This window comes from Schistocerca piceifrons, chromosome 11 (genome assembly GCF_021461385.2).
Source record: "Schistocerca piceifrons isolate TAMUIC-IGC-003096 chromosome 11, iqSchPice1.1, whole genome shotgun sequence".
Lineage (NCBI taxonomy): Eukaryota > Metazoa > Arthropoda > Insecta > Orthoptera > Acrididae > Schistocerca > Schistocerca piceifrons.
The window spans coordinates 128,428,212-128,454,072 of record NC_060148.1 but is presented as its reverse complement, the minus strand read 5'-3'; the positions used below and the strand labels follow the sequence as shown (position 1 = coordinate 128,454,072).

Here is a 25,861-nt window from a genome sequence, read left to right as displayed (position 1 = left end):
GCCATCTCCTTTAGCTACGATTAATTTTATATGGTCATTCCATTTTAAATCACTCCTAATGCCTACTTCCACATAATTTATGGAATTAAGTGCTTCCAGTTGCTGACCTGCTATATTGTAGCTAAATGATTAAGGGTCTTTCTTTCTATGTATTCGCAGCACATTACACTTGTCTACATGGAGATTCAATTGCCATTCCCTGCACCGTGCGTCAATTCGCTGCAGATCCTCCTGCATTTCAGTACAATTTTCCACTGTTACAACATCTCGATATACCACAGCATCATCCGCAAAAAGCCTCAGTGAACTTCCGATGTCATCCACAAGGTCATTTATGTATATTGTGAATAGCAACGGTCCTACGACACTCCCCTGCGGTACACCTGAAATCACTCTTACTTCGGAGGACTTCTCTCCATTAAGAATGACACGCTGCGTTCTACTATCTAGGAACTCTTCAATCCAATCACACAATTGGTCTGATAGTCCATATGCTCTTACTTTGTTCATTAAACGACTGTGGGGAACTGTATCGAACACCTTGCAGAAGTCAAGAAACACGGTATCTACCTGTGAATCTGTGTCTATGGCCCTCTGAGTCTCGTGGACGAATAGCGCGAGCTGGGTTTCACACGACCGTCTTTTTCGAAACCCGTGCTGATTCCTACAGAGTAGATTTCTAGTCTCCAGGAAAGTCATTATACTCGAACATAATACATGTTCCAAAATTCTACAACTGATCGACGTTAGAGATATAGGTCTATAGTTCTGCACATCTGTTCGAAGTCCCTTCCTGAAAACGGTGATGACCTGTGCCCTTTCCCAATCCTTTGGAACGCTATGCTCTTCTAGAGACCTACGGTACACCGCTGCAAGAAGGGGGGCAAGTTCCTTCGCGTACTCTTTCAATTGTAGCCTGCCCCATACAAATATCTTTTATTTATTTATTTATTTTTTTCTGTTACCAATGAACAAAGTAAGAGCATATGGACTATCAGACCAATTGTGTGATTGAATTGAAAGTGATTTGTGTTATCAGTAACAGTGCAATATTTTTGTTAGTAGCTAGTTTCATAACAGAAAATAAATAAATAAATAAATAAATAAAAGATATTTGTATGGGGCAGGCTACAATTGAAAGTAATAGCATATGTAGAAGAACAGAGCAGATAAACAGCCTTTCAGCCCTCTACCGACAGAAAAAGCCCGATTCACAACTGGCAGACTAGTAAAAAAGGAGGAAGTCTGAGTGTGCAAATAGAGGATTAAATGCAAAATCGCCAAAAGTATAAGATGACGTACTGAAATGGATTCGTGGACACCATCAAAGTGGCACTGGAATTAATACAAAAATGATTCAAATACACGCTTGTAAGTTAGCGCTACAGCGGAACTTAGACTTTAAGGATGGAGCTGGTTGCTGCTACAGGTTTATGAAGTGTCATGTGAACCAAAACCTAAATGTCAGAAAATGCCACAAGAGTATGAAGAGAATATATTATTTTTCCATCGCTTTATTATTTGACATCGGAAGAAAACTAGTGTGGAACTAAGCCAAATAGCAAATATGGATGAAACTCCTCCGATATCTGATGTGCCGAGAGACTGAACTGTCGCAATGAAAGTTGCTAAAAGCTACACTGTTGTCCTTTCATGTTGTGCTGAAGGTACTAAACTTAATTCAATGATTATTTTCAAGCACATACAATGCCAAAAGCTTCTGAAATACCACCAGGTATTGTTGCTCACATACGTGACTAGGGTTGGATGGACGGGGCTGGTATGAAATTATGGATTAACGGAGTGTGTGGGAGAAGGAAATGTGCTTTACCGAAAAACAGTTCTCTTCTTGTGCAAAATTCTGTGAAAGACAAATTGAGACAGGGAAATACAGAGTTTGCTGTTATTCTGGATGGACTGACTTCAGAATTGAAACCTCTTGATGTCTTGCCCTCCTATTCCCAACCGTACGTGAAATGCTTCTTTGGAAATGGGTTGTTCAAATTGGCATTGGGTTAATTCAAAAAAACAAAGTCATACCAACATGACACTACTACTCAAATCAGAATCCATTGTTGCAATAACTGTCCCCCTGAAGATAACTATCAAATTGTTTGTGTGTACAATGAGATTGACGAATTAATTGAAGTTCGTGCCAACAAAGAAGTGCTCCAGCAATATTTGTTACTTAAGCAATAATTTTACATAGATAAAGGGAATATTCTGTAATAATTATTCTTAATTTGGCTTGTAAGTTAGTTTCATTGTAAGAAAATGAAATTATTTTTTCTTTTTTTAATGAAGCTAGTAATGCATATTGCTTGCTTATGCTTTATATAATTCTGTAACACTTATGAAGTAGGTTCACATACTTCTGGCACTATGAGGGAAATAGTAGAATCGTCGTCATTATTGTTGTCTTCAGTCCAGAGACCAGTTTGATGCAGCTCTCCATGCTGCTCTATCCTGTGCAAGCTTCTTCATCTCCCAGTACCTACCCCTACACCTACATCCTTCTCAATCTGCTTAGTGTATTCATCTCTTGGTCTCCCTCTACGATTTTTACCCTCCACGCTGCCCTCCAATACTAAATTGGTGATCCCTAGATGCCTCAGAACATGTCCTACCAACTGATCCCTTCTTCTACTCACGTTGCACCACAAATTCCTCTTCTCCCCATTTCCATTCTGTACCTCCTCATTAGGTACGTGATCGACCGTCTAATTCTCAGCATTCTTCTGTAATTCTCAGCATTTTGAAAGCTTCTGTTCTCTTCTGGTCTAAACTATTTATCGTCCATGTTTCACTTCCACACACAGCTACACTCCACACAAATACTTTCAGAAAAGACTTCCTGACACGTAAATCTACACTCGGTAATAACAAATTTCTCTTCTTCAGAAACGTTATCCTTGCCACAGCCAGTTCACATTTTATGTCCCCTCTAGTTTGACCATCATCAGTTATTTCACTCATCTACTATTTTCAGTGTCTCATTCCCCAATCTAATTCCCTCAGCATCACCTGATTTAATTTGACTACATTCCATTATGCTCATTTTGCTTTTGATCTTATATCCTCTTTTCAAGACAATGTCCATTCTGTTCAACTGCTCTTCCATGTCCTTTGCTGTGTCTGACAGAATTACAAAGTCATCTGCAAACCAAAAAGTTTTTAAATCTTCACCATGGATTTTAATTCCTATTCTGAATTTTTCTTTCCTTTCCTTTACTGCTTGCTCAACATACAGATTGGGTAAAATTGGGGATAGGCTACAATCCTGTCTCACTCCCTTCCCAACCACTGCTTCCCTTTCATGTACCTCAACTCTCATAACTGCCATCTGGTTTCTGTACAAATTGTAAATAGCCTTTCACTCCGTGTATTTGACCCCTGCCACCTTCAGATTTTGAAAGAGAGTATTCCAGTCAACATTGTCAAAAGCTTTCTCAAGTCTACAAATGCTAGAAATGTAGGTTTGCCTTGCCTTAATTTATCTTCTAAGATGAGTCATAGGGTCAGCATTGCCTCACGTGTTCCAACATTTCTATGGAATCCAAACTGATCCTCCACAAGGTTGGCTTCTACCAGTTTATCCCATTCGTCTGTAAGGAATTCGTGTTAGTATTTTTGCAGCCGTGACTTATTAAACTGATAGTTCAGTAATTTTCACACCTGTGAACACCAGTTTTCTTTTGGATTGGAATTATTATATTCTTCTTGAAGTCTGAGGGTATTTCTTCTAACGGAATGCTGTCTACTTCCAGGGTCTTTCTGTGCTCTGTCAAACTCTTCACGTAGTATCGTATCTCCCATTTCATCTTCATCTACACCCTCTTCCATTTCAATAATATTGTCTTCAAGTACATCGCCCTTCTATATACCCTATATATACTCCTTCAACCTTTCTGCTTTCCTTTCTTTGCTTAGAAGTCGTTTACCATCTGAGCTCTGGATATTCGTACAAGTGATTCTCCTTTCTCCAAAGGTCTCTAATTTTCCTGTAGATGGCACCTATCTTTCCGCTAATGATATGTGCCTCTACATTCTTACATTTGTCCTCTAGCCATCCCTGCTTAGCCATTTTGCACTTCCTGTCGATCTCATTTTTGAGACGTTTGTATTCCTCTTTGCCCGCTTCATTTACTGCTATTGAATTCCAGTCCCCCATGACTATTAAATCTTCATCTACCTTTACTACCTAAATAATTTCTTTTATCTCATCATACATTTCATCAATTTCTTAATCATCTGCAGAGCTAGTTGGCATATAAACTCGTACTACTGTGGTAGGCGTGGGCTTCGTGTCTATCTTGGCCACAATAATGTGTTCACTATGCTGTTTGTAGTAGCCTAACCACACTCCTATTTTTTATTCATTATTAAACCTACTCCTGCATTACCCCTATTTGATTTTGTATTTATAACCCTGTATTCACCTGACCACAAGTCTCATTCCTCCTGACACCGAACTTCACTAATTCCCACTATGTCTAACTAACGTATCCATTTCCTTTTTTATATTTTCTAACCTACCTGCCCCATTAAGGAATCTGACATTCCATGCTCCAACCCATAGAACGCAAGTTTTCTTTCTCCTGATAAAGACTTCTTTCTGAGTAGTCCCCACACAGAGATCCGAATGGGGGACTATTTTAGCTCTGGAATATTTTACCCAAGAGGACACCATCACCATTTAACCATACAGTAAAGCTGCATGCCCTCGGGAAAAATTACGGCTGTAGTTTCCCCTTCCTTTCAGCCGTTCGCAGTACCAGCACAGCAAGGCCGTTTTGGTTAGTGTTACAACGCCAGATCAGTCAATCATCCAGACCGTTGCCCCTGGAACTACTAGAAAGGCTGCTGCCCCTTTTCAGAAACCACACATATGTCTGGCCTCTTGACAGATAACCCTCCGTCATGGTTGTACCTACGGTACAGCTATCTGTATCGCCAAGGCATGCTATGCCCCCCCCCCCCCAACGGCAAGGTCTATGGTTCATGGGGGGGGGGGGGGGGGGGGGGGGGGGGGTATTCATAGTAGAATATGATACTCTAAGTAAGTACATTAGTGACTTACACAAATCCCCTGCAGCTAGAAATTGCAATGTGCTAGCCAGATAGTTGGTGAAATACTGTCTTGGTAGTTGGTATTTTTCTTTAGAATAAGAGTAGGAGTTAACTGCAGTAAATAATTAAAGTCTTCATTGGACATTCTCATAAAATTACTAAATGCAGCAGCATCATCTACTGCTAAATCTCTTAGCATACTATTCTTCTTTGAATGTTCTGCTCTTTCACCATATTTTTCTTCTCTCTTGATTTTCATTTTTATTGTTAGCTACATGTGCAATGAGCAACTACTTTTGCAATTACTTGATCACCCATTCTTCTGCAAGCCTTACTCAGTGTGGCACAGATTCTGTTGCTTTGGTATGTATGAACCTGGCATAGGCTGCAAGATGATACCTTTTGTAGCGTGCTACTAGACAATGCATACCACTTTTACATAGTGTGCCACTATGTCGCAAGATGCTGCCCCAGTGTAAATGAGGCTTCATAGCTGTTTTTCCAACATACTGTAATTCCCTGTATTATGAGCATCTGTAAGTAGGTGTGGCAAACATGTCTTTAATCGGTCTTTGGTTGCCTATCATAATGTGAATAATTATCTGAAAGAGAGCTTTTAGATATTATGTAGTCAGTGCCCAGTAGACAGTCATTGCTATGTAATCCAGATGTAAACATCATATGCCAAGAGTAAATTTTATAATGTGGTTTTAAGCGATGTAGCTTACTGATATTTATAAAATATGGGAGCTTCTGTATGTTACAATGCTGATCAACAAGAAGGGAACATTGTGTGTCAATAAATGTGAAGAGACCAAAAATCAACTGTGGCAGTGTTATGTACAGGGTGTACGTAAAGTTCAGGAACACCTTCAATTATTTATTGCACAAGGACCAAACATTCTACAGATATCATGCATATGTCAATCTGGAGAGAAACCCTGAAAGTTTGTTTTTCATGTATACCGCTACAGCATAGTCCGGTAATTTGCCAGTAGTCAGTGCTAGTCGCAAACGTGAAGAGTTCAGGTGTGCAGTGAGCTTTGTTGGAGTTTGACAAAAACAAGTGTGCTACAGCTGTTCAATGGATGTTTAAAACCAAGTATGGTAACAAGCCACCAACAAGGAAGGCCATTTACCACTGGCACAACAAATTCGTTACAAGGGGTTTCTTGTGCCTGGCAGAGAGAAGCAGATGTCCCAGTGTGATTGGAGTGAATGTGGAGCGCATATGAGAGACATTCATAAGAAATCAGTACATCGTGCATTCTGCGAACTCGAAGTGGCTCGAATGACAGTGTGGAAAGTCCTGCAACAGAAGCTGTCTATGAAACCATTCAGATTGGAGCTAGTGCAGAAGCTCAATGATGACGACAAAGACAAGCATTTTGAGTTTTGTTCGCACTTGCAACAATTGAATGAGGATGGGGATGGCATTGTTGATCACTGAATTTTTAGCGATGAAGTCACTTTTCACACTAATGGGAAAGTGAACAGGCATAACTGTCAAATCTGGGGTACAAAGCATCCACACAAAAGCATTGAATTTGAACATAATGCCCCAAAGGTAAATGTTTTTTGTGCCTTGTCACATCGAAAAATGCACAGGCCATTCTTCTTCGCCGAGAGCACTGTCACTGGATATTCCTACTCGCAAATGTTGCAGCAATGGCTGATGCCTCAAATGCAATCAGACTCTCTGTTCAGCTTTCAGCAGGATGGAGCTCCACCCCATTGTCATCACGATGTTCGTGGGTACCTGAACACGGAGCTGCCACATCGATGGATGGACCTTGCTACAGAAGAGGACAGCTATTTCACGAAATGCCCTCCCCTATCACCAGATCTCACTCCGTGTGACTTTTTTCTGTGGGGCCACATTGAAGATCTGGTGTGCGTACCGCCTCTACCACATGATGTAGCAGAGCTCCGGGAGAGAATACGGGAAGCAACTGCCACAGTTTATGATACCATGCTGGGAAGGGTATGGCAAGAATTTGATTACCATATTGACATCTGGCGGGTCACTCACGGTTCGCATATTGAATGTTTGGAGAGGAAAAAAAAACCTCTCAGAGTTTCTCTTCAAAATGCAATATGTATGACATCTGTACAATGCTTAGTTTTTGTGCAATAAATAATTGAAAGTGTTCCTGAACTTTATGTACACCCTGTATTTTATTTAACAGGTGTTTTTCATATCCATTAACAGAAAGAGGATGATAAAAGAAGACATGTTATGAGAATTCAGAGAGAGAATTTTCAGGTCAGCCAAGCTACAAACAGAAGAGGCAGGTACCAAACTACTGGTGTTGCCACAGGCTTGTTGCTATCACATCACACACTGTCTAAAAGCTGATTCTCCCACACTGAGCTGTGACTAGAAGTCATTTGCTAACTCCCACCTTAAACACAGAACCACACAGGGGAGTCCCCCTCACCGACCCAAGGACAGCACCCACTTTCACAATGTCGTAGCACATACTGTAGGAATATGAGTTCTGTTTGGCCATTAGTTTGGAGGGTCCAGCAGCCACAACTAGCCATTATTGTTAAAAAAGTTATGATTATTGAAATTGCGTCCCATGATGTCCCATCATTTTGACTGGTGGGGTGGGGGTGGAGGGGGGTTGTGTTCACGATGTTTAAACATGTCAGAAGGCGGAGTCCGATGGTCTCATGAGCAACAGGTCAGGAGTTATTAGTGCCTTGTTGAAATTTGGTTGTAACTGAGAAAGTCTCTGGATTAACAGCAAAGAAAACCAAATTTGGTACGAGGGTCTACACTGGCACTATATTGGAGGCGTTGGTGTCATCTGGTGATCAGAGTAGCAGGTTTTGGGTTGTTTTTACTTGTTTCCATTTTGATCATATCATAGTAAGTTATCTAGTATCAGTTTTCATCAAGAGTCAAAATTATTAACGGCATTGTGTAAGACAGATCAAATATGGAATATGTACCAACTCTGAAGTCTTTCACGCCAATAAAACCAGACTAAGAAATTTATGAAGGACCTCGCGTAAGTCGTGAAGCCAAAATTTCGTCACTTAGAAATAGCTAAACTATGCCAGTGAACTTTAACATTCACAAGTGTACTGGACTTACATTTTTGAAGGGGTTGCATTGTGTCACGACTTCAATAATTCGTATAGCTGTGTTTGTGTGCACTGTAAACATTTTCACATACATTCCATTTGATGTTATCAAGAACCACACAGTAGTAGAAACAAATTCTGAACGTAACGTACGCGTGTGTGTGTGTGTGTGTGTGTGTGTGTGTGTGTGTGTGTGTGTGTGTGTGTGTGTGTGTGTGTGTGTGTGTGTGTGTGCGTGTGTGTGCGTGTGTGTGTGTGTGCGTGTGTGTGCGTGTGTGTGCGTGTGTGTGTGTTTAAAGTGAGTAAACGTTTTTTGAACTTTTACTATTTTCATTTTCCGATTTTGAGATGTTAGGCTTTTAATTCATTTTATATTGGATTCTTCCAAGAAAGAACAGGTGCACTCTATAGAAGAATGTATGAAGTATTCAGTCATAAAATGTGTTGCCCTTTGGAATCCTGAATCATTACCTGCACCCTGCTCAATGAATTTTAGTGCAAGTGTGAATGTCATGGCTAGACGTAGTGTTCTGCCATTTTTTCCTATTGCATTGCCATAAGTTAGGCAGTATACATCTCATGTCTTTGGGGCACTGAAGATAAACTGAGAGACAGAATGAACATTAATAAAAATCGAACTGCACATCTGCAACATGCTTTCTTCTATTGGCTCTTAATATCTATAATCACATTTGTAGTAAAAACTGTATCACTTGGCACAACATTTAAAATTTAAACTTTAATGTATTATCAACATGTGTTTCTTAATTATGTCTAGCACTAACAATTAAACAATGGCATTAACTAAGCAAACTCTGAATAAATTTCCAAAGTTAATTTTTTAGACGAAACATCAAAAACTTTCCAAATTAAAAAAGGAATGAGGTAGAGGATTGGGCTGTCTCCATTATTATTTAACTGCATTTGGAGAAAGTAGTCTGAGAATGAAAAAAGAACAAAAGAAGAGGGAATAAATAAAATGGAAATTTAGCGAGAACCTTTAAACTGACTGCTTGCTTATATTTTGCTGACGATTAAGCGATCTTAGCAGAGAAGAAAAAATAAAGTTAGAGAATTTAAGTACTTGGGAGAAATAATCCAGCCAAATGCTGTGGACAAGATAAATAGAGCCAGAAAAATGGAGATGTCTTTCAACTTAACAGAGAACACATACAATTAAAAAATCCTTATCCATTACTACAAAATTGAAGCATTACAATGTGGTGATTAAAACCAAGTATGTGTTTGACTCAAGATACCTCACCACAAGCACAGCTAAACATTTAAATAATTTGGAGAAGAAAGAAAGAAATAAAGAAAGAAGAATAATTGAAAAACAAATTGTGTACAGAGTACGAAAATGGGATTTGAAAACTGAGAAGCAACAAAGTGGTGTATGAAAAAACTGAGAATAAAATAGATACAATGAGGAAGCAGAAGATTACAACTTATAGCCACTTAAAAAGACTGTATAACAACTGACTGACAATAAATATTCAACCTCTTTGAGAAATATCCAAAAACCAAAATGTCGTAGTTTATATGATATGACAGGAGTTGGGGATAACAGATAGAGTCACAGTAGACAGATATGAATTCAGTGGAAAGTTACAAAATCTTAATGGTTTTCCCAGAAGAAAACCTTAAAGGAGAGAGGTGTGACATGGAAAGAAGAAAGAAGAGGAAGAGGAATGCAGACGTATTTGGAAGCCAAAAAAGGAAAATTATACAATGTCATAAATCAGCTGTTACATATGAACCCGAGTTGGCCAAATAATAATAATAATAATAATAATAATAATAATAATAATAATAATAATATGTGACAGATGTGACAGAGCTACTACATGAGTTCGGTCTGGAGCACACATGCCCAGCATCCTCTGATGTGTTTCTGTGTGTTGCCGAGATGTTGGCTTATGATAACCAAATACATTTGTGGAGGTATGCGACATCAATTACCTAGCTAAATTGTTTGAAGACGAAACCTTGATGCTTCAGAGACAACGGTCACTGGTGGAGGAGAATAGCAAACACAGCTGGTTGCAGACAAAATAATAGAATATGCTGTTTTTATTCTCCATAATAAAATTAGATTTAAACATATACCACCAAAAAGGTGACTTAAAATACATTTTGCTGCAACTACATCTACATCATCCACATACTGAACACCACTGTAAAGTGCGTGACAGATGGTACTTCCCACTGAACCATTCTATTTCATTCACGTATGGAGTGCAGGATGAATGACTGCTTAATTGTCTCTGTACATGCTATAATCACTCCAATCTTCTCTTTGCAATTTGTGATCCACACAGGAGTGATACATAGGCAGTTGTACAGGTAGAGGCAAATAAAAATAGCGTGGATACAGGATACAAAGAAACGCATCAGGGAAATGGAAAATAAAGCGCTAACTTCATTATAGCAGATGTTGAAAGTGACCACCATTCATCTCTTGGCACTTTTGGACACTAGGTAGCAAGTTGCTGAAGGCAGATCAATGCTGGACTGCTGGAAGTGCTGCAGTCTCATCTGAAATGTTCTGCTGCAGTTCTTGAAGACTGTGAGGGTTGTTACAAGAGATCTTAGACTTGAGGCCTCCCCTCACAAAGTAATCACATACTGACAGATCAAGTGACCACGGTGTCCAATTAGGGCTGTGACCTGACTGACCTCTGCTGACAACTCTGTCAGTCGTAAAGATTATGTAAAGTGCTCCGAAGTTTGGCCGGCTTTGCGGGCAGTTGCTCCATCCTGTTGGAAGAAAAGTAGGTCGTTCACTCCTCTGTTAAAGCTGCCACAAGTGGTTCAAAATGTTGGCAACGTAATGCGCCAAAGCCAGCGTCTGATGAAAGGAGATGGGACCGATAACGCAACGTGCACACACTGCACTGCATCTGATAGTGCAACGGTGCTCCGTGGAAGTTATGCAGATTCTCCGCCGCCCAGACCCTGCGATTCATTGAGTTGACATACCCACTCGTGTGCAATCGGGCTCCATCAGACAAAGAACAGATCTGTCCAAGCTGTTCACAAAACTGAATGTGCCGAGGCGATCCTGCTAGTTTTCAATGCATAGATAACAGACACTCTGTAGCGATGAACGGTGTAGGGCCAGTGTGACCATTCGTCTGCACAACTGACGTGACATACCAGTCTCTTGTAGTGTGTGTCAGTTTGATTTGGTAGGGCCGTGAAGCATTTTCTTGTGAACTGCAGCCACATTTTCTGATGTGTGGGCACATTTCAAAATTTTTTTTTTTTTTTTTTTTTTTTTACAGATCTGGTCTCTGTGATTTTATCCTCGCGGTCTCTTCGCAAGATATACATAGCAGGCAGCAATATACTGCTTTACTCCTCGGTGAAGGTATTTTCTCGAAACTTCAACAACAGTCCGTACCGAACTACTGAGTGTCTCTCTTGCAGAGTCTTCCACTGGAGTTTATCTATCATCTACATAACACTTTCACGATTACCAAATGATCCTGTAACGAAGCGCGCTGCTCTCCGTCGAATCTTCTCTATCTCTTCTCTCGACCCTATCTGGTACAGATCCCACACTGCTGCGCAATATTCGAGCAGTGGGCAAACAAGTGTACTGTAACCTACTTCCTTTGTTTTCGGACTGCATTTCTTTAGGATTCTTCCAATGAATCTCAGGCTGGCATCTGCTTTACTGACGATTAATTTTATATGGTCATTCCATTTTAAATCACTCCTAATGCCTACTCCCAGATAATTTATGGAATTAACTGCTTCCAGTTGCTGACCTGCTATTTTGTAGCTAAATGATAAAGGATCTTTCTTTCTATGTATTCGCAGCACATTACACTTGTCTACATTGAGATTCAATTGCCATTCCCTGCACCATGCGTCACTTCATTGCTGATCCTCCTGCATTTCACTACAATTTTCCATTGTTACAACCTCTCGATATACCACAGCATCATCCGCAAAAAGCCTCAGTGAACTTCCGATGTCATCCACGAGGTCATTTACGTATATTGTGAATAGCAACGGTCCTACGACACTCCCCTGTGGCACACCTGAAATCTCTCTTACTTCGGAAGACTTCACTCCATTGAGAATGACATGCTGCATTCTGTTATCTAGGAACTCATACATTAACATCCAATCGTATGGGCCACTTTCATTTCCACCACACTATTGTATATTCCTCGATTCGTCACCCAAACTCACTAAGTAGGCTCCCGTGGGACAGCTTGGTCTGTCTTCAAGTGTTTCCCAGTTCAGTTCTTTCTTACAAACAAAATTATTTTTAAATCTGAATTTTAATTGCCCATTTGATAGAGCACTCTCAGATTAATGAAGTGAGATATTTGTTTTATTGATACAGATTAAGAGGGTCAGTAAAACACAAAGAATAAAGAGAAATCCGGCAGCAACTCAGTAACTCTGCATGCTCAGTGGAAGCAGTCTGGCGGGCCAGGGCAGTCACATCGCTGCTGGAATACTGGTTATCCTTTTGAGTTTTACTGTCTCTACATAGGTACTGATAAAACAAATATCGCACTAGATTAATTTGGGTGCACTCTACTGAATGAGCACACAAAATTCCACTTTAAAAACTAGTTTCATTGTAACGGGAAACAAACTGATGCTTTCCATCGACACTCTGCAACACATAAACGACTTAGTGAGTACTATCTGTATGGGCCGATTCTAACTACACAATGCAAAACCAAAATTACACGTTATCATATGAGAAGGGGCAAGGGGTCGTGATAAAAATTATAACCGAAATTTGGGTCGCAAATACTGAAAGGTTGAGAAATGCTACCTTTAGTCAATACTTTTTCCAAGAGTGATTGTTTTGTGTGTAAACTTCAGCCACTGAGAGTCCATAAACTTTGACTGTATTTTGAAAGAGGATGCCAAGGTGAAAACTACAAAAATGTCAATATAGTGTTTCTATCAAGGGGAAAATCCCATAACACATACTTAACAACTGCAGGAATTATACATGACTTTATTAGTAAAGTAATTCTCTCACATGTCACACACAAATTGATGCCTTTGTATTGAGTTGCATACATAAAATATTTGACTTTGTTAGCAATTTTGAATTACAGTCACTGCAATTTTTCTAAATTTTAACTAGAAAGAGTGAATTTTCTTCAGAAGTAGCATACGACTTACGCAACTAAACAATGTCTGAAGGTAAGTTTACACAGCCCATAAAAATCGCATGCCGATAGCAATGTACGAGGTGTGGCTAGAAAAAAACCGGACTAGTACTGGTGAAACAATAAAACGAATGCAATAAGGCTGAAAGTCGTGTGGACTGTCACGTGACTCTCGCTCCGCCTACTGCTCGAGTTTCATCTGCCTCCTGCACTCAATCTGCCCGTGGCGTCTGTTTTAAGTAGTTGACGTTTTGTCTGTGCGTCGGAAAATGTTGAGTGTACAGAAAGAACAGCGTGTTAACATCAAATTTTGTTTCAAATTAGGAAAATCTGCAAGTGAAACGTTTGTAATGTTACAACAAATGTACGGCGATGATTGTTTATTGCGAACACAAGTGTTTGAGTGGTTTAAACGATTTAAAGATGGCCGCGAAGACACCAGTGATGACACTCGCACTGGCAGACCATTGTCAGCAAAAACTGATGCAAACATTGAAAAAATCGGTAAACTTGTTCGACAAGATCGCCGTTTAACAATCGGAGCAGTGTCTGAGTTAACAGGAGTTGACAAGGAAAGTGTTAGGCAGATTCTTCATGAAAGTTTCAACATGAGCAAAGTGTGTTCAAAAATGGTTCCAAAGTGTCTCACAATTGAACAAAAGGAACGCCGAAGAATGATTTGTTCTGACATCCTGGAAAACATTGAAAGTGATCCCACCTTCTTACAAAATGTTATTACTTGCGATGAATCGTGGTTTTTTACTTACGATCCCGAAACTAAACACCAATCGATGCATTGGAAAACTCCTGGTTCTCCACGACAAATAAAAGCACAAATGTCAAAAACGAAATTCAAGGCAATGATGATTGTTTTTTTTGACATCAAAGGGATTGTGCACATTGATTGGGTACCAGAGGGACAAACAGTGAATCAGCATTACTACATTAGCGTCCTGGCTACCCTACGTGAACGAGTACGGAGAAAACGGAACGATTTGTGGAGAAAAAAGTCATGGATCCTTCACCAAGACAATGCCCCAGCTCACAGTGCGTTGTCAGTGAAGACGTTTTTGGCAAAACACAACATTCCCATCTTAGATCATCCACCCTACTCACCTGATTTGGCCCCGTGTGACTCTTTTCTTTTCCCTAAAGTCAAGTCAGCTTTGAAAAGGAACTAGATTTGAGACTGTTGAAGCAGTAAAAGAAAAAGCGACGGAAGTAATGTATGGACTTACCGAAAATGATCTGCAGCATTGCTATGAACAGTGGAAAATTCGTATGGAGCGGTGTAGAGACCGAGGAGGAGAGTACATTGAAGGAGATAACATGAAATTGTAAATAATTGTAAATAAATGTTTTTTCCAGCATCAGTCCGGTTTTTTTCTAGCCGCACCTCGTATTTCAACAACATTGTCTGGCAACACTGCGGCCACACGAATTGTAGCCACACGTACTGCAACAATACAGGCCACTACCGCCTGCAAATATTTGCAGCAAGACATTTTCGGTCCAAATGTGTTTACAGAGGGACCACATTACTGCGTATTGCCACAAAATAGACAAACAAGAGCAAGTGGAACTGAGTGCGGCTCTACTGCTTCTACAACATACAAGGAATCAAGTTAGAAAGAATGAGAAAAAATTCACTTCGTGGATGCATTATTTAATTTATTTTAACTAATGAACTGAATTTTACCAGAATATCATAATTTTGTATTTCTCATACACGCAATTGGTCCAGTAACTGTTAAAAATGATACAAATATGAGAAAGCGTATACCGATCAAAAGCCAGCTGGCAATCATCCTTCGGTTTTTAGCTACTGCTGATTTGTACAGAAGTTTAATGTACCTGTCTGAATTGATCAATAAACCTCTTGTCCCCATAGGTATGCAATGCTTCCTACTTCAGACATGTCTCGAGAAAGATGAAACACATGCAGAAAATGCAAATCGTGTGGATTCCTATGTAACTTTATTGCCTCAGATTCGGCACAGGTTTGAAGATGTTGCAATTTTTTGTATGTTTCACGAAGTACGATTCTGAGCTCATTGGCAACTTCTTACTGTTTTTTCATACTGCAGTCTGTGTAGCCATTACCATGAATGTCCCATAACTGACAGTAGATTAATCACATTTATGAAATTTTTGTTTGTCCAGTTTTCCATCACTGTAAATGACAACATCCCAACAACTAAGAAGACAGATGGCTACATGTACACACACAGACTTTCGAAGAAAAGTGAAAGGGTATTATTTTCATTCAGACACACAATTGCAGCACTGCTGGTGTGGCCAAGTAGGAAACGAAGGTGAGAGGGAAGTGTCTACAGACAACAATAGAGGTAAACATTTTCCAGCCTCTGTGAACATCACTGGCAATCCCACGGCAATGTGTCAGCAATTACCCGGAAAAGCTTGCAAAATCAGCATACTGCCCAGTCATACTGCAAAATTGTCATCTACTTCAGCCACAATTTAACAATGTTGATGGCAACGCTACTGCCGTGAAATATAAGATAAGATATGGCCCATATAAATATGCCTTAATGTTTAACACGTCTCACTTTTTACATCTACATCAATTCTCTGCAAACCACTGCGACGTGCATGGCAAAGGATGTCCCATTGTACCAGCTAGTAGGGTTTCTTCCTGTTCCATTCACATATGGAGCACAGGACGAATGATTGACTGAATGCTTCTGTGCATGCATTAATTACTCTAATCATCACAATCCCTATGTGAGCAATACATTGCAGTTGTAGTACATTTCTAGAGTCATCATTTATAGCTGATTCCTGAAACTTTAACAAATTTTCTCAGGGAAGTTTACATCTATCTTCAAGAGTCTTCCAGTTCAGTCCTTCAGTACCATTGTGACACACTCCCACAGACCAAACAAACCTGTGACCATTCATGCCACCCTTCTCTGTATACGTTCAATATCGCTTGTTAGTCCCATCTGGTACAGGTCCCACACACTTGAGCAATATTCTAGGATGGATTTTTAAGCGTCTCTTTTGTAGACTGATTACACTTCTCCAGTTTTCTAGCAATAAACCGAAATCTGCCACCTGATTGACTCACGACTGCACCTACGCAATCATGCCATTTCATATCCCTACAAAGTGTTACACACCAGTCTTTGTATGAGTTGTCCAATTCCAAATGTGACTCAATGATGCTATAGTCATAGGCTACCACATTTTTTCATTTTGTGGAGTGCAGAATTTTACATTTTTGAACATTTAAGCAAGTTGCCAATCTCTGCACCAGTCTGAAATCTTATCAAGATCTAACTGAACATTTGTGCAGCTTCTTTCAGACAGAACTTCATTTTAGATAACTGCATCATCTGCAAAGAGTCTGAGGTTTCTGCTGGAAAGTGAAATAATTTGTAAATTATAGAGTTTACAGGTTCCATTGTGAAACTAATAAGATAATGAAGATTTTATATTTTAATCCATTCCACTCAATTTAGCAGATAGCACAATTTTGTTGATGCTAGAAACACACAAGTGCATTATTTCTCAGAAAAAAAGGTACCAGTACTCACAAGGAAGATGTCAGATTTGAACTGAGTGGGGGCAGGGGGGGGGGGGGGGGGGCAGGCGGGGGCTACTATCCTGAGGGCTAGCTGTCCGTACAAGCATACAAGGTTACCCAGATGAAGTAACTACACAATCCATTTAAGAGAAACTCCTTTCACATTCACTGGATGATACTGCATTTGTACCTAAAGTGTGCTCGAGAGGAAGTAGTATACTTGAGAACTTATTTTCCTGAAGATACGGACAGAAACCATGAGTTCCTTCTGTTTCATTAAAGTGAAATTTGCAGGCCAACTTCCCAATTCCAGCTTCACCAAATACCAGATGCTCCCAGGAGTTTCTGGCCAATACTCGGAATCTAAAATCTTTGTGTATTCAGGCAAATCGACATCATTTCCTTGACGCAGACACCTTCCAACTGTCCTTTCTGAATTTTATAAAAGTCACTGCTGGAATATGCAAACTCAGACAAATTCCTAGGTGTAACACTTTATAGGAATATGAAATGGAATGATCATTAGGTGCAGTCACGGGTAAAGCAGGTGATCGATTTCGATTTACTGGCATAATACTGGGGAAGTGGAATCAGTCTACAAAGAAGACTGTTTGCCAAACATTCGTGTGAACTGTTATGGAATATTGCTCAGTTGTTTGGGAGCCGTGCCAGATAGGACCAACAGGGGAGATTAAACATATACAGAAGGGGGCAGCACGAATGGTCACAGGTTTGTCTGATCTGTGGGAGACTGTCACAGAGATACAGAAGGCACTGAACTGGAAGACTCTTAAAGATAGATGTAAACCATCCTGAGAAAGCCTGTTGACAAATATTCAAGAACTGACTTTAGATGGCCCTAGGAATATACAAAAACTCTCTACATGTCACTCACATAAGGATCGTGAGGATAAGATTGGAATAATAACCGCAAGCACAGAGGCATTCAAACAATCACTCTTGCCGTGCTCCATATGTAAATGGAACAGGAAGAGACCCTAATAACTTGTACAGTGGGACATACTGTCTGCCAGGTACATCACGGTTTGCAGACTATGGATGTTGATGTAGAAATCTTCTGAAGCTCTCGGGTATTACCTTAAATGACAATTGGTCATGTCCTCTTTTAATATTTAGCACTTGAATAAGATTGCAAAATTTATTTCTGCTACAGAGGGAGTTATGGTACTTACTTTGAATGAATACTGTATTTACTCGAATATAAGCCGCACTCAAATCTAAGCCGCACCTGAAAAATGAGACTCAAAATTGAGGAAAAAAAAATTTTCCCGAATCTAAGCCGCACCTGAAATTTGAGACTCGAAATTCAAGGGGAGAGAAGTTTTAGGCCGCACCTCCAAATCATAACAAAGTTGGTCCATTGTAATATGAGACACAATTTAGGTCGAATGAATGACGATACAGCTACAGTAGTTTGGTTCGAGTCATAAGCTTATCAGTTAAGCTTTACCAGGTAACCATTGCTGCGCGTCAGGTGCTCCGTCCGTATTTATACAGGTACCCTTCCTTTTTCACGTGCTTCGTCTGGTTTGAATTGATTGCTTACTTTTCTTTGATCTGATAAGTGCCATTCTCTATGTTATAGGTGTTTACATCACTTTAAGCTGATAATGCATTATTGTACTGTGTCATGCACTGTTTGTCGCATTCTGATAATGAGTGTTTACAGCCTGTTACCGCTCGCGGCATGGCTTGCTTTTGTGCACGCTGCCGCCGCATTTTTTTTTTTTTTTTTTTTTTTAAAAAAAAAAAGAGAGAGAGAGAGAGAGAGAGAGAGAGAGAGAGAGAGAGAGAGAGAGAGACTGCGTGTGACAGAAGATGTTCCGAACGAGAGTTTAGCGAAAAATTTTCTCCGTTTGAAAATCTTTGCAGACGCCTCTTTAATACATTACATTCTGCACATAAATTAGGGTCATCTTAGATTTAAAAATCTAGTCAATTGCCGTGCTTCATTTCTGACTGGGCATGAGAATAATACAAATATAAACATGACATGATACGTATATTCTTTCGCGTTTGCTGTTGTCTCACTCTAGTTTTGTAGCTTATTAGGCAGACAGGATTTAAATGAGATAGCAGCAAATACGAAAGAATACATGGCAAAATGTTTATATTCATATTATTCTTATGGTGAAGAGAATACTGCATGTGATTCAAAATTCATAAAAGTGCCTATTAGCAACCATCTCTTCTCACAGGTAGGAAAAAATTCAGAAGTTGGCCATATTGACAAAGGCCCCCAAACAGTCTTGCCAGTCGGATTTTCGTAGTACATTGAAATGCTGCTACATTCGAAGATGAACAATATGGAATTTGTATTTCCTTCGTTGGATAATGTATGAAAATGCAGTGGTTGAAACTCAGGGTGGAGAAAAAAAGCTCATCTTCCACCTTTTTTTTAATGTATTTGCAGATGCAGAGGTTTTGGCACCAGTGCAAAGCATGATTGTGTAGCGCCTACATATATTTGACGGCAGAAGTTAGTTGTGGCGGCACCTGCCAATATTTTTCAGAACTTCCGCTTACTTTGCACTCGATTTTAATCCGCAGGCGGTTTTTTGGATTACAAAAACTGGAAAAAAAGTGCGGCTTAGATTTGAGGAAATACAGTAACAATTCATTTAAACAATGACTCAATTTAGATTTATTTTTAAAGGTCCTACGAAGAGCTTGAGGAAAAGCAACAAATGTCAGAGGGAAGTGGGGGGGGGGGGGGGGGGGGGGCAGTGAGTAGAACCAGACGATTTGCCATTCGTGTGGAAAAATTGTACTGTAACTGGCCCCGGTAGTACGAGACGTACACTGTGAGGCGGCTCGCAGGGAACAGAGGCAGGTGCGGAGCGAGCAGGGACACTACAGTAGACACACACACACACACACAGACAGACCCACCTGCCAGCGAAGTTGACGGCGAGGCGCTGGGCTGTGCGGCGCACCTCGCGCGGGAACTCGTCGTCGGCGCTCAGGCGGTTGTACCAGGGCTGCAGGTAGTCTCGCAGCACCAGCGCCAGCACCTCCTGCAGCGTCTCGTCCACCGCCTGCGCACCCGTGATGCGCCGGTCCAGCCGGGGAGGCTCCCGCTGCGCCGCCTGCAACGCCGACACCACCTGCGGCGGCAGAACGGCGGTGACGAGACGAACTTTTCGTTCGGCAACGGAACGGAGCTGTTTCCCGGGCCGGGACTCTAGCGTGGAGACTGGCGAGACGTAGCGAGATGGGACAGTTGCATTTGCTATAATTCTACTCCTTAAAGAGTTCTTCTTACGAGTCAGCCACAACTCTATGACACCATTTTGAAAACTGAATATAAACTGCAGATCCATAATCTTTTATTGTATACACAGCTGGTCTCAGAACACTTAAAGTAGCGTAAAAAAAAAAAAAAAAAAAAAAAAAAAAAAAAAAAAAAAAAAAAAAAAAAAATTACTTTATCATCAGAGGCCACCCTCACCCAATGCTGTCATGGAACCAATGGTGTTCATTTTTTACACCACTTTGGTCATGTACACAGTAGAAGATTGTGGATTAAGCAACTGTCCTGCAGTTTTTTCATTTTTTGAAACAAACTTTACAAAATCTACCCCTTAAACTAAGAGTATTTTCTCCATTACAGTAAATCCTCAGTAATCAGAGCTCGGACAATCCGAGTCTCTGTTTATCTGAGGTGGTAGACAGATGACTACTACATTAAGAAAGAAATCACAGATAAAATCGAAAATACACCAGATGAGGGTGTGACTAGTGGCCGAGTTGCTTGGGCATCCATTGCTTACAATCGTGCCCGCTTTAGCCACTATTAGTGTTTTACCTGCCGCCAGTCTAGCTGGTTCCTACTCGGGCCCACTGTTGTGCAGTGCTTAATCTCTCTCTCTCTCTCTCTCTCTCTCTCTCTCTCTCTCTCTCTCTCACACACACACACACACACACACACACACACACACACACACAAAAAATCACAGTTTCAATACAGTAGAGCGTCGATTATCCGAATGTCGGTCAACTGAACGACCGCTTAACCGAACTGTGTACTTGCTCACACCTGTTACTCTCCCACCCTACCGTCCATCATCCCCTTCACTCCCAAACCAAGTTTCCCACAGTAGTCGCTGCACTGGCCACCGCTGCTTCTAATGGGGCCTTCACGAGGCGCTGCTGACCGGCCAAGCCGCCAGTTGCCGTGTTTCAACAATCGGCACACTTCTGTCGGCTCGGCACTGGCAGTAGAAGTAGCCGCAGTATCAAAGCTGTTCACAGCAACAGCTGCGCCAGCTTAGAGTTGGGGCGTGCCGCTCCGCGCAGTTTGAAGGATTCCGCGCCCCCGAGAATAGCTTCTCAAGGTGCAAACATTCACCTTCTGTTCTCTGTTACGACCACTTGTGTGCTGCTGCGTGAAGAAGTGAACTTGACGATACAAAATGCTTAAACGTAAATGTGGTGTCCTTTCTATGAGGAACAAGTATGAGATTATTAAAAGGTTAGAAGAAGGTGAATCTGCAACCACTTTATCCAAAGAGTACAAAGTGGGGAAGTAGACAATTACGGATATAAAAAAACAAAAGACGAGCATAGCGAATTTATAGCAAATTTATAGCTATGCTTGATTCTACTGATGGATCAACAAGCCGTAAAACTATGGAGCTCGCCACTAACACAGATCTAGATAATGCTGTTTACAAGTGGTTTACACAAAAGAGATCGGAAGGAGAACCTCCTTATTACAGCCCATGGATCAAGGTGTTATTGAGACTTTCAAAAGATATTACAGGAAAGAATTGTTGCGTAAGTTATTGTTAGAAAGAGAAGAGGATGGAGAAGAAAGTCTCTTAAGAAATCATAAGAATATTGACTTGAAAGGTGCGTCCTACATGATCGGCGCAGCATGGAATAGTGTAAAGGAAGAGAATTTGAAGAAAGCCTGGAATAAAATTTTTGGACATAGAAGAAAATTCACAAGGTATGATTGAAAATGACGAACAGAATGATATGTCCGAAATTCTCGGTATGCTAAAGGAAATAGATTGCCGCGAATGTGATGAAGAAGACGTTCACGAATGGATGAATATCGATGATGCAGATCCAGGACATCAAATCATGCAGGACAGCGAGATTGTAAATGTCGTCACTGATAAAGATGACGCCGCCAGCATCTCATCAATCAGTGCTCCAGAAAGTGAAGATGAAAGTATACCAACAGCTTCTGAGGCGTTCACTTGTTTAGATACTGCCTTGTGATGGTTTGAAGCCCAAGATGAAAGTGACCAGTTTCAGATATCAGTAATGAAAAAAGTACGTGACTTAGCTGCTCGTAAGTGTGTAGGCTTGCTTAGACACACCAAAATAAAGGATTTTTTTAAACATTAATTTTGTATACTGTGTGTATTGTTCATGCAAAATGCGTATGTAATATGTATACATTTTTGTTTAAAAAACTGTGCCACATACTATATATTCCTACTGAAGTTGCCTTTGCATGTTACTTTGTAATACTAAAAGAGATGCCTGTTTTCATGACTAAATTTACTGTACAGTACTTCTTTTTGGCATATAAACATGTACAGTTCGATTATCCGAACAAACCAGTTTACTGATACCCATGTCCCCCAATTACTTCGGATAATCGACGCTCTACTGTATTTGAAAACTTGTACTAAAGGTTACAATGAGAAATAATAATATTATGAAGGGATACATTGCTACTCACCATATAGCACACATGTTGAGTTGCAGACAGAGGCCAAAAAGACAATGAAACAAGTACGCTTTTGGCCAGAAAGACCTTCACCTGAATTAGCCGACACCTTATATGTGAAATCTTAAAATGTTTCATAGTCTTTTTGTAGTGTCTGTCTACATCTCAACATCTCTGCTAGTGAGCAGCAAACTATTCTTTTGATAATAGTGCCATTATTCTTTCCTGAACGTTCCATGTTTTATTCATTTCTCAACATAGTCACTCTGGTGAGAAAACATATTTTTGGTGCATATAAGCAGGCTGAAGTGATGAATGAAAACTTGTACCAAGGCCAGGATTCAAACCAGAGTATCTCGCTCGCTCGGCAGACGTGCTAAACACTACTCCACCCTGGCACATAGGTTCTGCAAACTGCACAGACTATACTAGCAGGCCTCCCTCCTCAATCTAAATTCCCATTCGCCCCTCAGCCCACTCGGTATTTCCCCTAAACTCACACAGATTTGCAGTGGCTTTCCAAGTGTATCCGAACACCACCTCAGGGTGGAACGAAACGGGGGATCCTGCCTGAAACCCAGACATACGTGTATTAACCAAAATTGAGTACCAGAGATGTCTTCCGTAGGGTGGCGCAGTAGTTGGCGCATTTGCCCAGTGTGCAGGAGAGCCGTGTTCATATCCCGGCCTCCGTACAACTTTTCTTTCGTCACTTCAGTCTGCTGATATAAACCATAGCTGTGTGAGACTCGAAAAGGTCTCTGGTGCTGTGCAGTTTCATTTTACAGGCTGTATATGTGGACAAAGAAAAACAATTCCCGGCTAAAAATACATTCTCCCGGGTAAAAATACACTTTGTCAGAGTTAAGTGACAGTATACTCTTCCTCGGCACTGTAAAACTCATCAATCGTTTGAATGTTTATGGTTTTATATACAGACTTAGAATTTCCCAGCACTCTAGACAATGAAACTCCCAGGAGAGGGGGTGGGGGATGGGGGGAAGGGAGGGGATGGGGGGGGGGGGGCGGTGGCGGCATGTACGCTGCATATTTTCGTATTGCGAAGGTATACATTCTAATTCCAACAAACACCGCATGTTACTTTCTGAAGCACTGAAGCTGAGATTGTGGTGCGCTTTTGTAAGCCAGTCATAGCTCATGTCACGTGATCTCGCCAGCTGATGGCAGCATAGGACACCTGATGTAGTCAGCCAATAGCAAGATCACTCTTAACTAGAGCGAACACACAAATAAGAAAAGTTGATGGTTTAAATTAAGATACATCACACAAATGTGCCAGTAAAATTTTTAATAACGACGTAAATGTCTGATCTGGGCTCGAAATTCTTCTAAATGGTTGTCCTCAAAGAGTTGATTTTTAAATGGAGTCGAACGCTTTGTGATTTAAGAAACTCATCGTACATAGTTCATCTTGCGCAAAAGGAAATTCGCTTTGAATGTAACGCTTTTCAAACCACCATTCACAATATTTTCTCACGACCTGTTAGAAATAGGTTCATTTCAGCAGTTGCAAGAGAGCGCCAGATAACAGGCGTCACCTCGTTTGCGCAGCTACGACGACGCAGGAAGGCTGTATGTTCGTACGTATAAAACATTAAAAGATCTCATATTATGTCATAAAAGAAACAAGACATCAGAGGATACTACAAGAGCATCGGAAATTCGTGACCCACACTAAAATGCATAATTCGGTTTAAAGTGCACATTCGTATGTCCATATTCGGATGTAAATTTTCTTGGAGTACCAGTACTGTATTATCTCATGTTTGGTTCTTTATTATGGTATAATGCCATACATGCACTTGAAATGTAGCAAACAGTCGAAACCCGCCAAGAGTGTGAAATTAAACACTTCGTTTCAAATAAACTGACTGCCTCAGTAGAAAAGATTAAAAGCCAAATCTCTTCAGCAAACTGACAAAAATAACTTCATTGTTCTGCAAGGCAATTAATGCTTGACTATCAGAAAAGTGGAAATAAAATCTGAAACTAACAACATATTTTAGCCTTCTGTTACTAAGCGAACGTATTTTAAATTCATTTGATAGCTCCCGGCCACAAAAATCCGTTTCATCATCATTTAACATGAGAGCAATAAATGAAGACGAAACAACAACAATACTGAACGTAAATACGGGTCACGTGGAGACGACCCACCTCCCCACCACAATTCGGACTGCTGTGTGCATCAGCCCCAGATTTACTATATTTCCGAACCGAGACAATATTACGTAGTGGCGCCCAGCCACACTTCTGTAACCAGAAGTGGGACAAGGTATTACTCATACGCGACATGCGCAAAAGCCCACCCGCAACTGCTCAAACGACTCTAAATAGTCGTCACGTCACGTTCATTGGAGGCAATGTGTTGTTATGAAGCATTGCATAGTCTTCCTAAGCCTTCGGCACACTGTGCTGTTGGCAGACGCCTGTATGAGCACTGCTTTTTTGTTGTATACGGGGCATTTCCTTTGCAACTTAAGTTTTATTTTCGTTTTTTTTCCCCTCATTTATTATTCTGCAGTAGCAGGACACAGTAATATCTTTTGTTTGAGTATTGGTTCTTACCAGTCAAATTCACAAAAATTTAACTGAAAACCAAAACAATGAAAAATTCCCAGGATTATAAAAAATTCCCGGGTTTTTCCCAGTTTTCTCCCGGATGAAAAAATTCCCGGGTTTATCCCGGATCTCCTGGGTCGTATACATCCTGTTTTAACATATTTCTCCAAACGAGAGACCAGTTTGTCGATACTGTTGTGGTAGAATGTTCCGCTTGGTCAATGGAGCCACAAGCTAACCTCCGTTTGCACCGCTTCCTCACTCTCGAAGTACAGTACTCAAAGGTAGTGATGAATTTTTGGAAACAGCTCAAAATCCTATAGAGCCAAGTCAGGACTATTATGTTGTTTGACGACAATGAGCCCCAGACTTCTGTTGCAGTGCTCATGAGTGGTCTGGCATTGTCATGCTGAAGGACACAGTGCTCCACGTATGAACAATTACACACTCAAAAACCACACACTGTTTACTGTTTCTCATGCACTGACACAGTAGTGTTACTCGCTGCCACTTCACACGTTACAATTCAGAGCACTCTAGTGGCAGAGGGCTGCAACTCGCATCAGCAAAGTTGGTCGAGTAGTATGTACGACACATAGTATACTTCAACCAATATTGAGTACACAATAAAACACTCGTAGGCATTACTTTTCAGCCAACCCTCGTACAAGTTCGATGGCATTTTGCGTGAAGAAGTCC

The 25,861-nt window shown here is 40.6% G+C and overlaps 1 protein-coding gene across 2 annotated transcripts in view; it reads right to left on the bottom strand.

The window, feature by feature from the left end:
* The window catches only part of LOC124720147 (sorting nexin-13-like), a 411,803-nt gene that overhangs the window by 334,508 nt on the left and 51,434 nt on the right, over positions 1-25,861 (bottom strand). For both annotated transcript variants that reach the window (XM_047245452.1, XM_047245453.1), the window contains exon 4: positions 19,783-19,997. In XM_047245452.1, the coding sequence (XP_047101408.1) occupies positions 19,783-19,997 (215 nt within the window). The remainder of the gene's footprint in view (positions 1-19,782; positions 19,998-25,861) is intronic.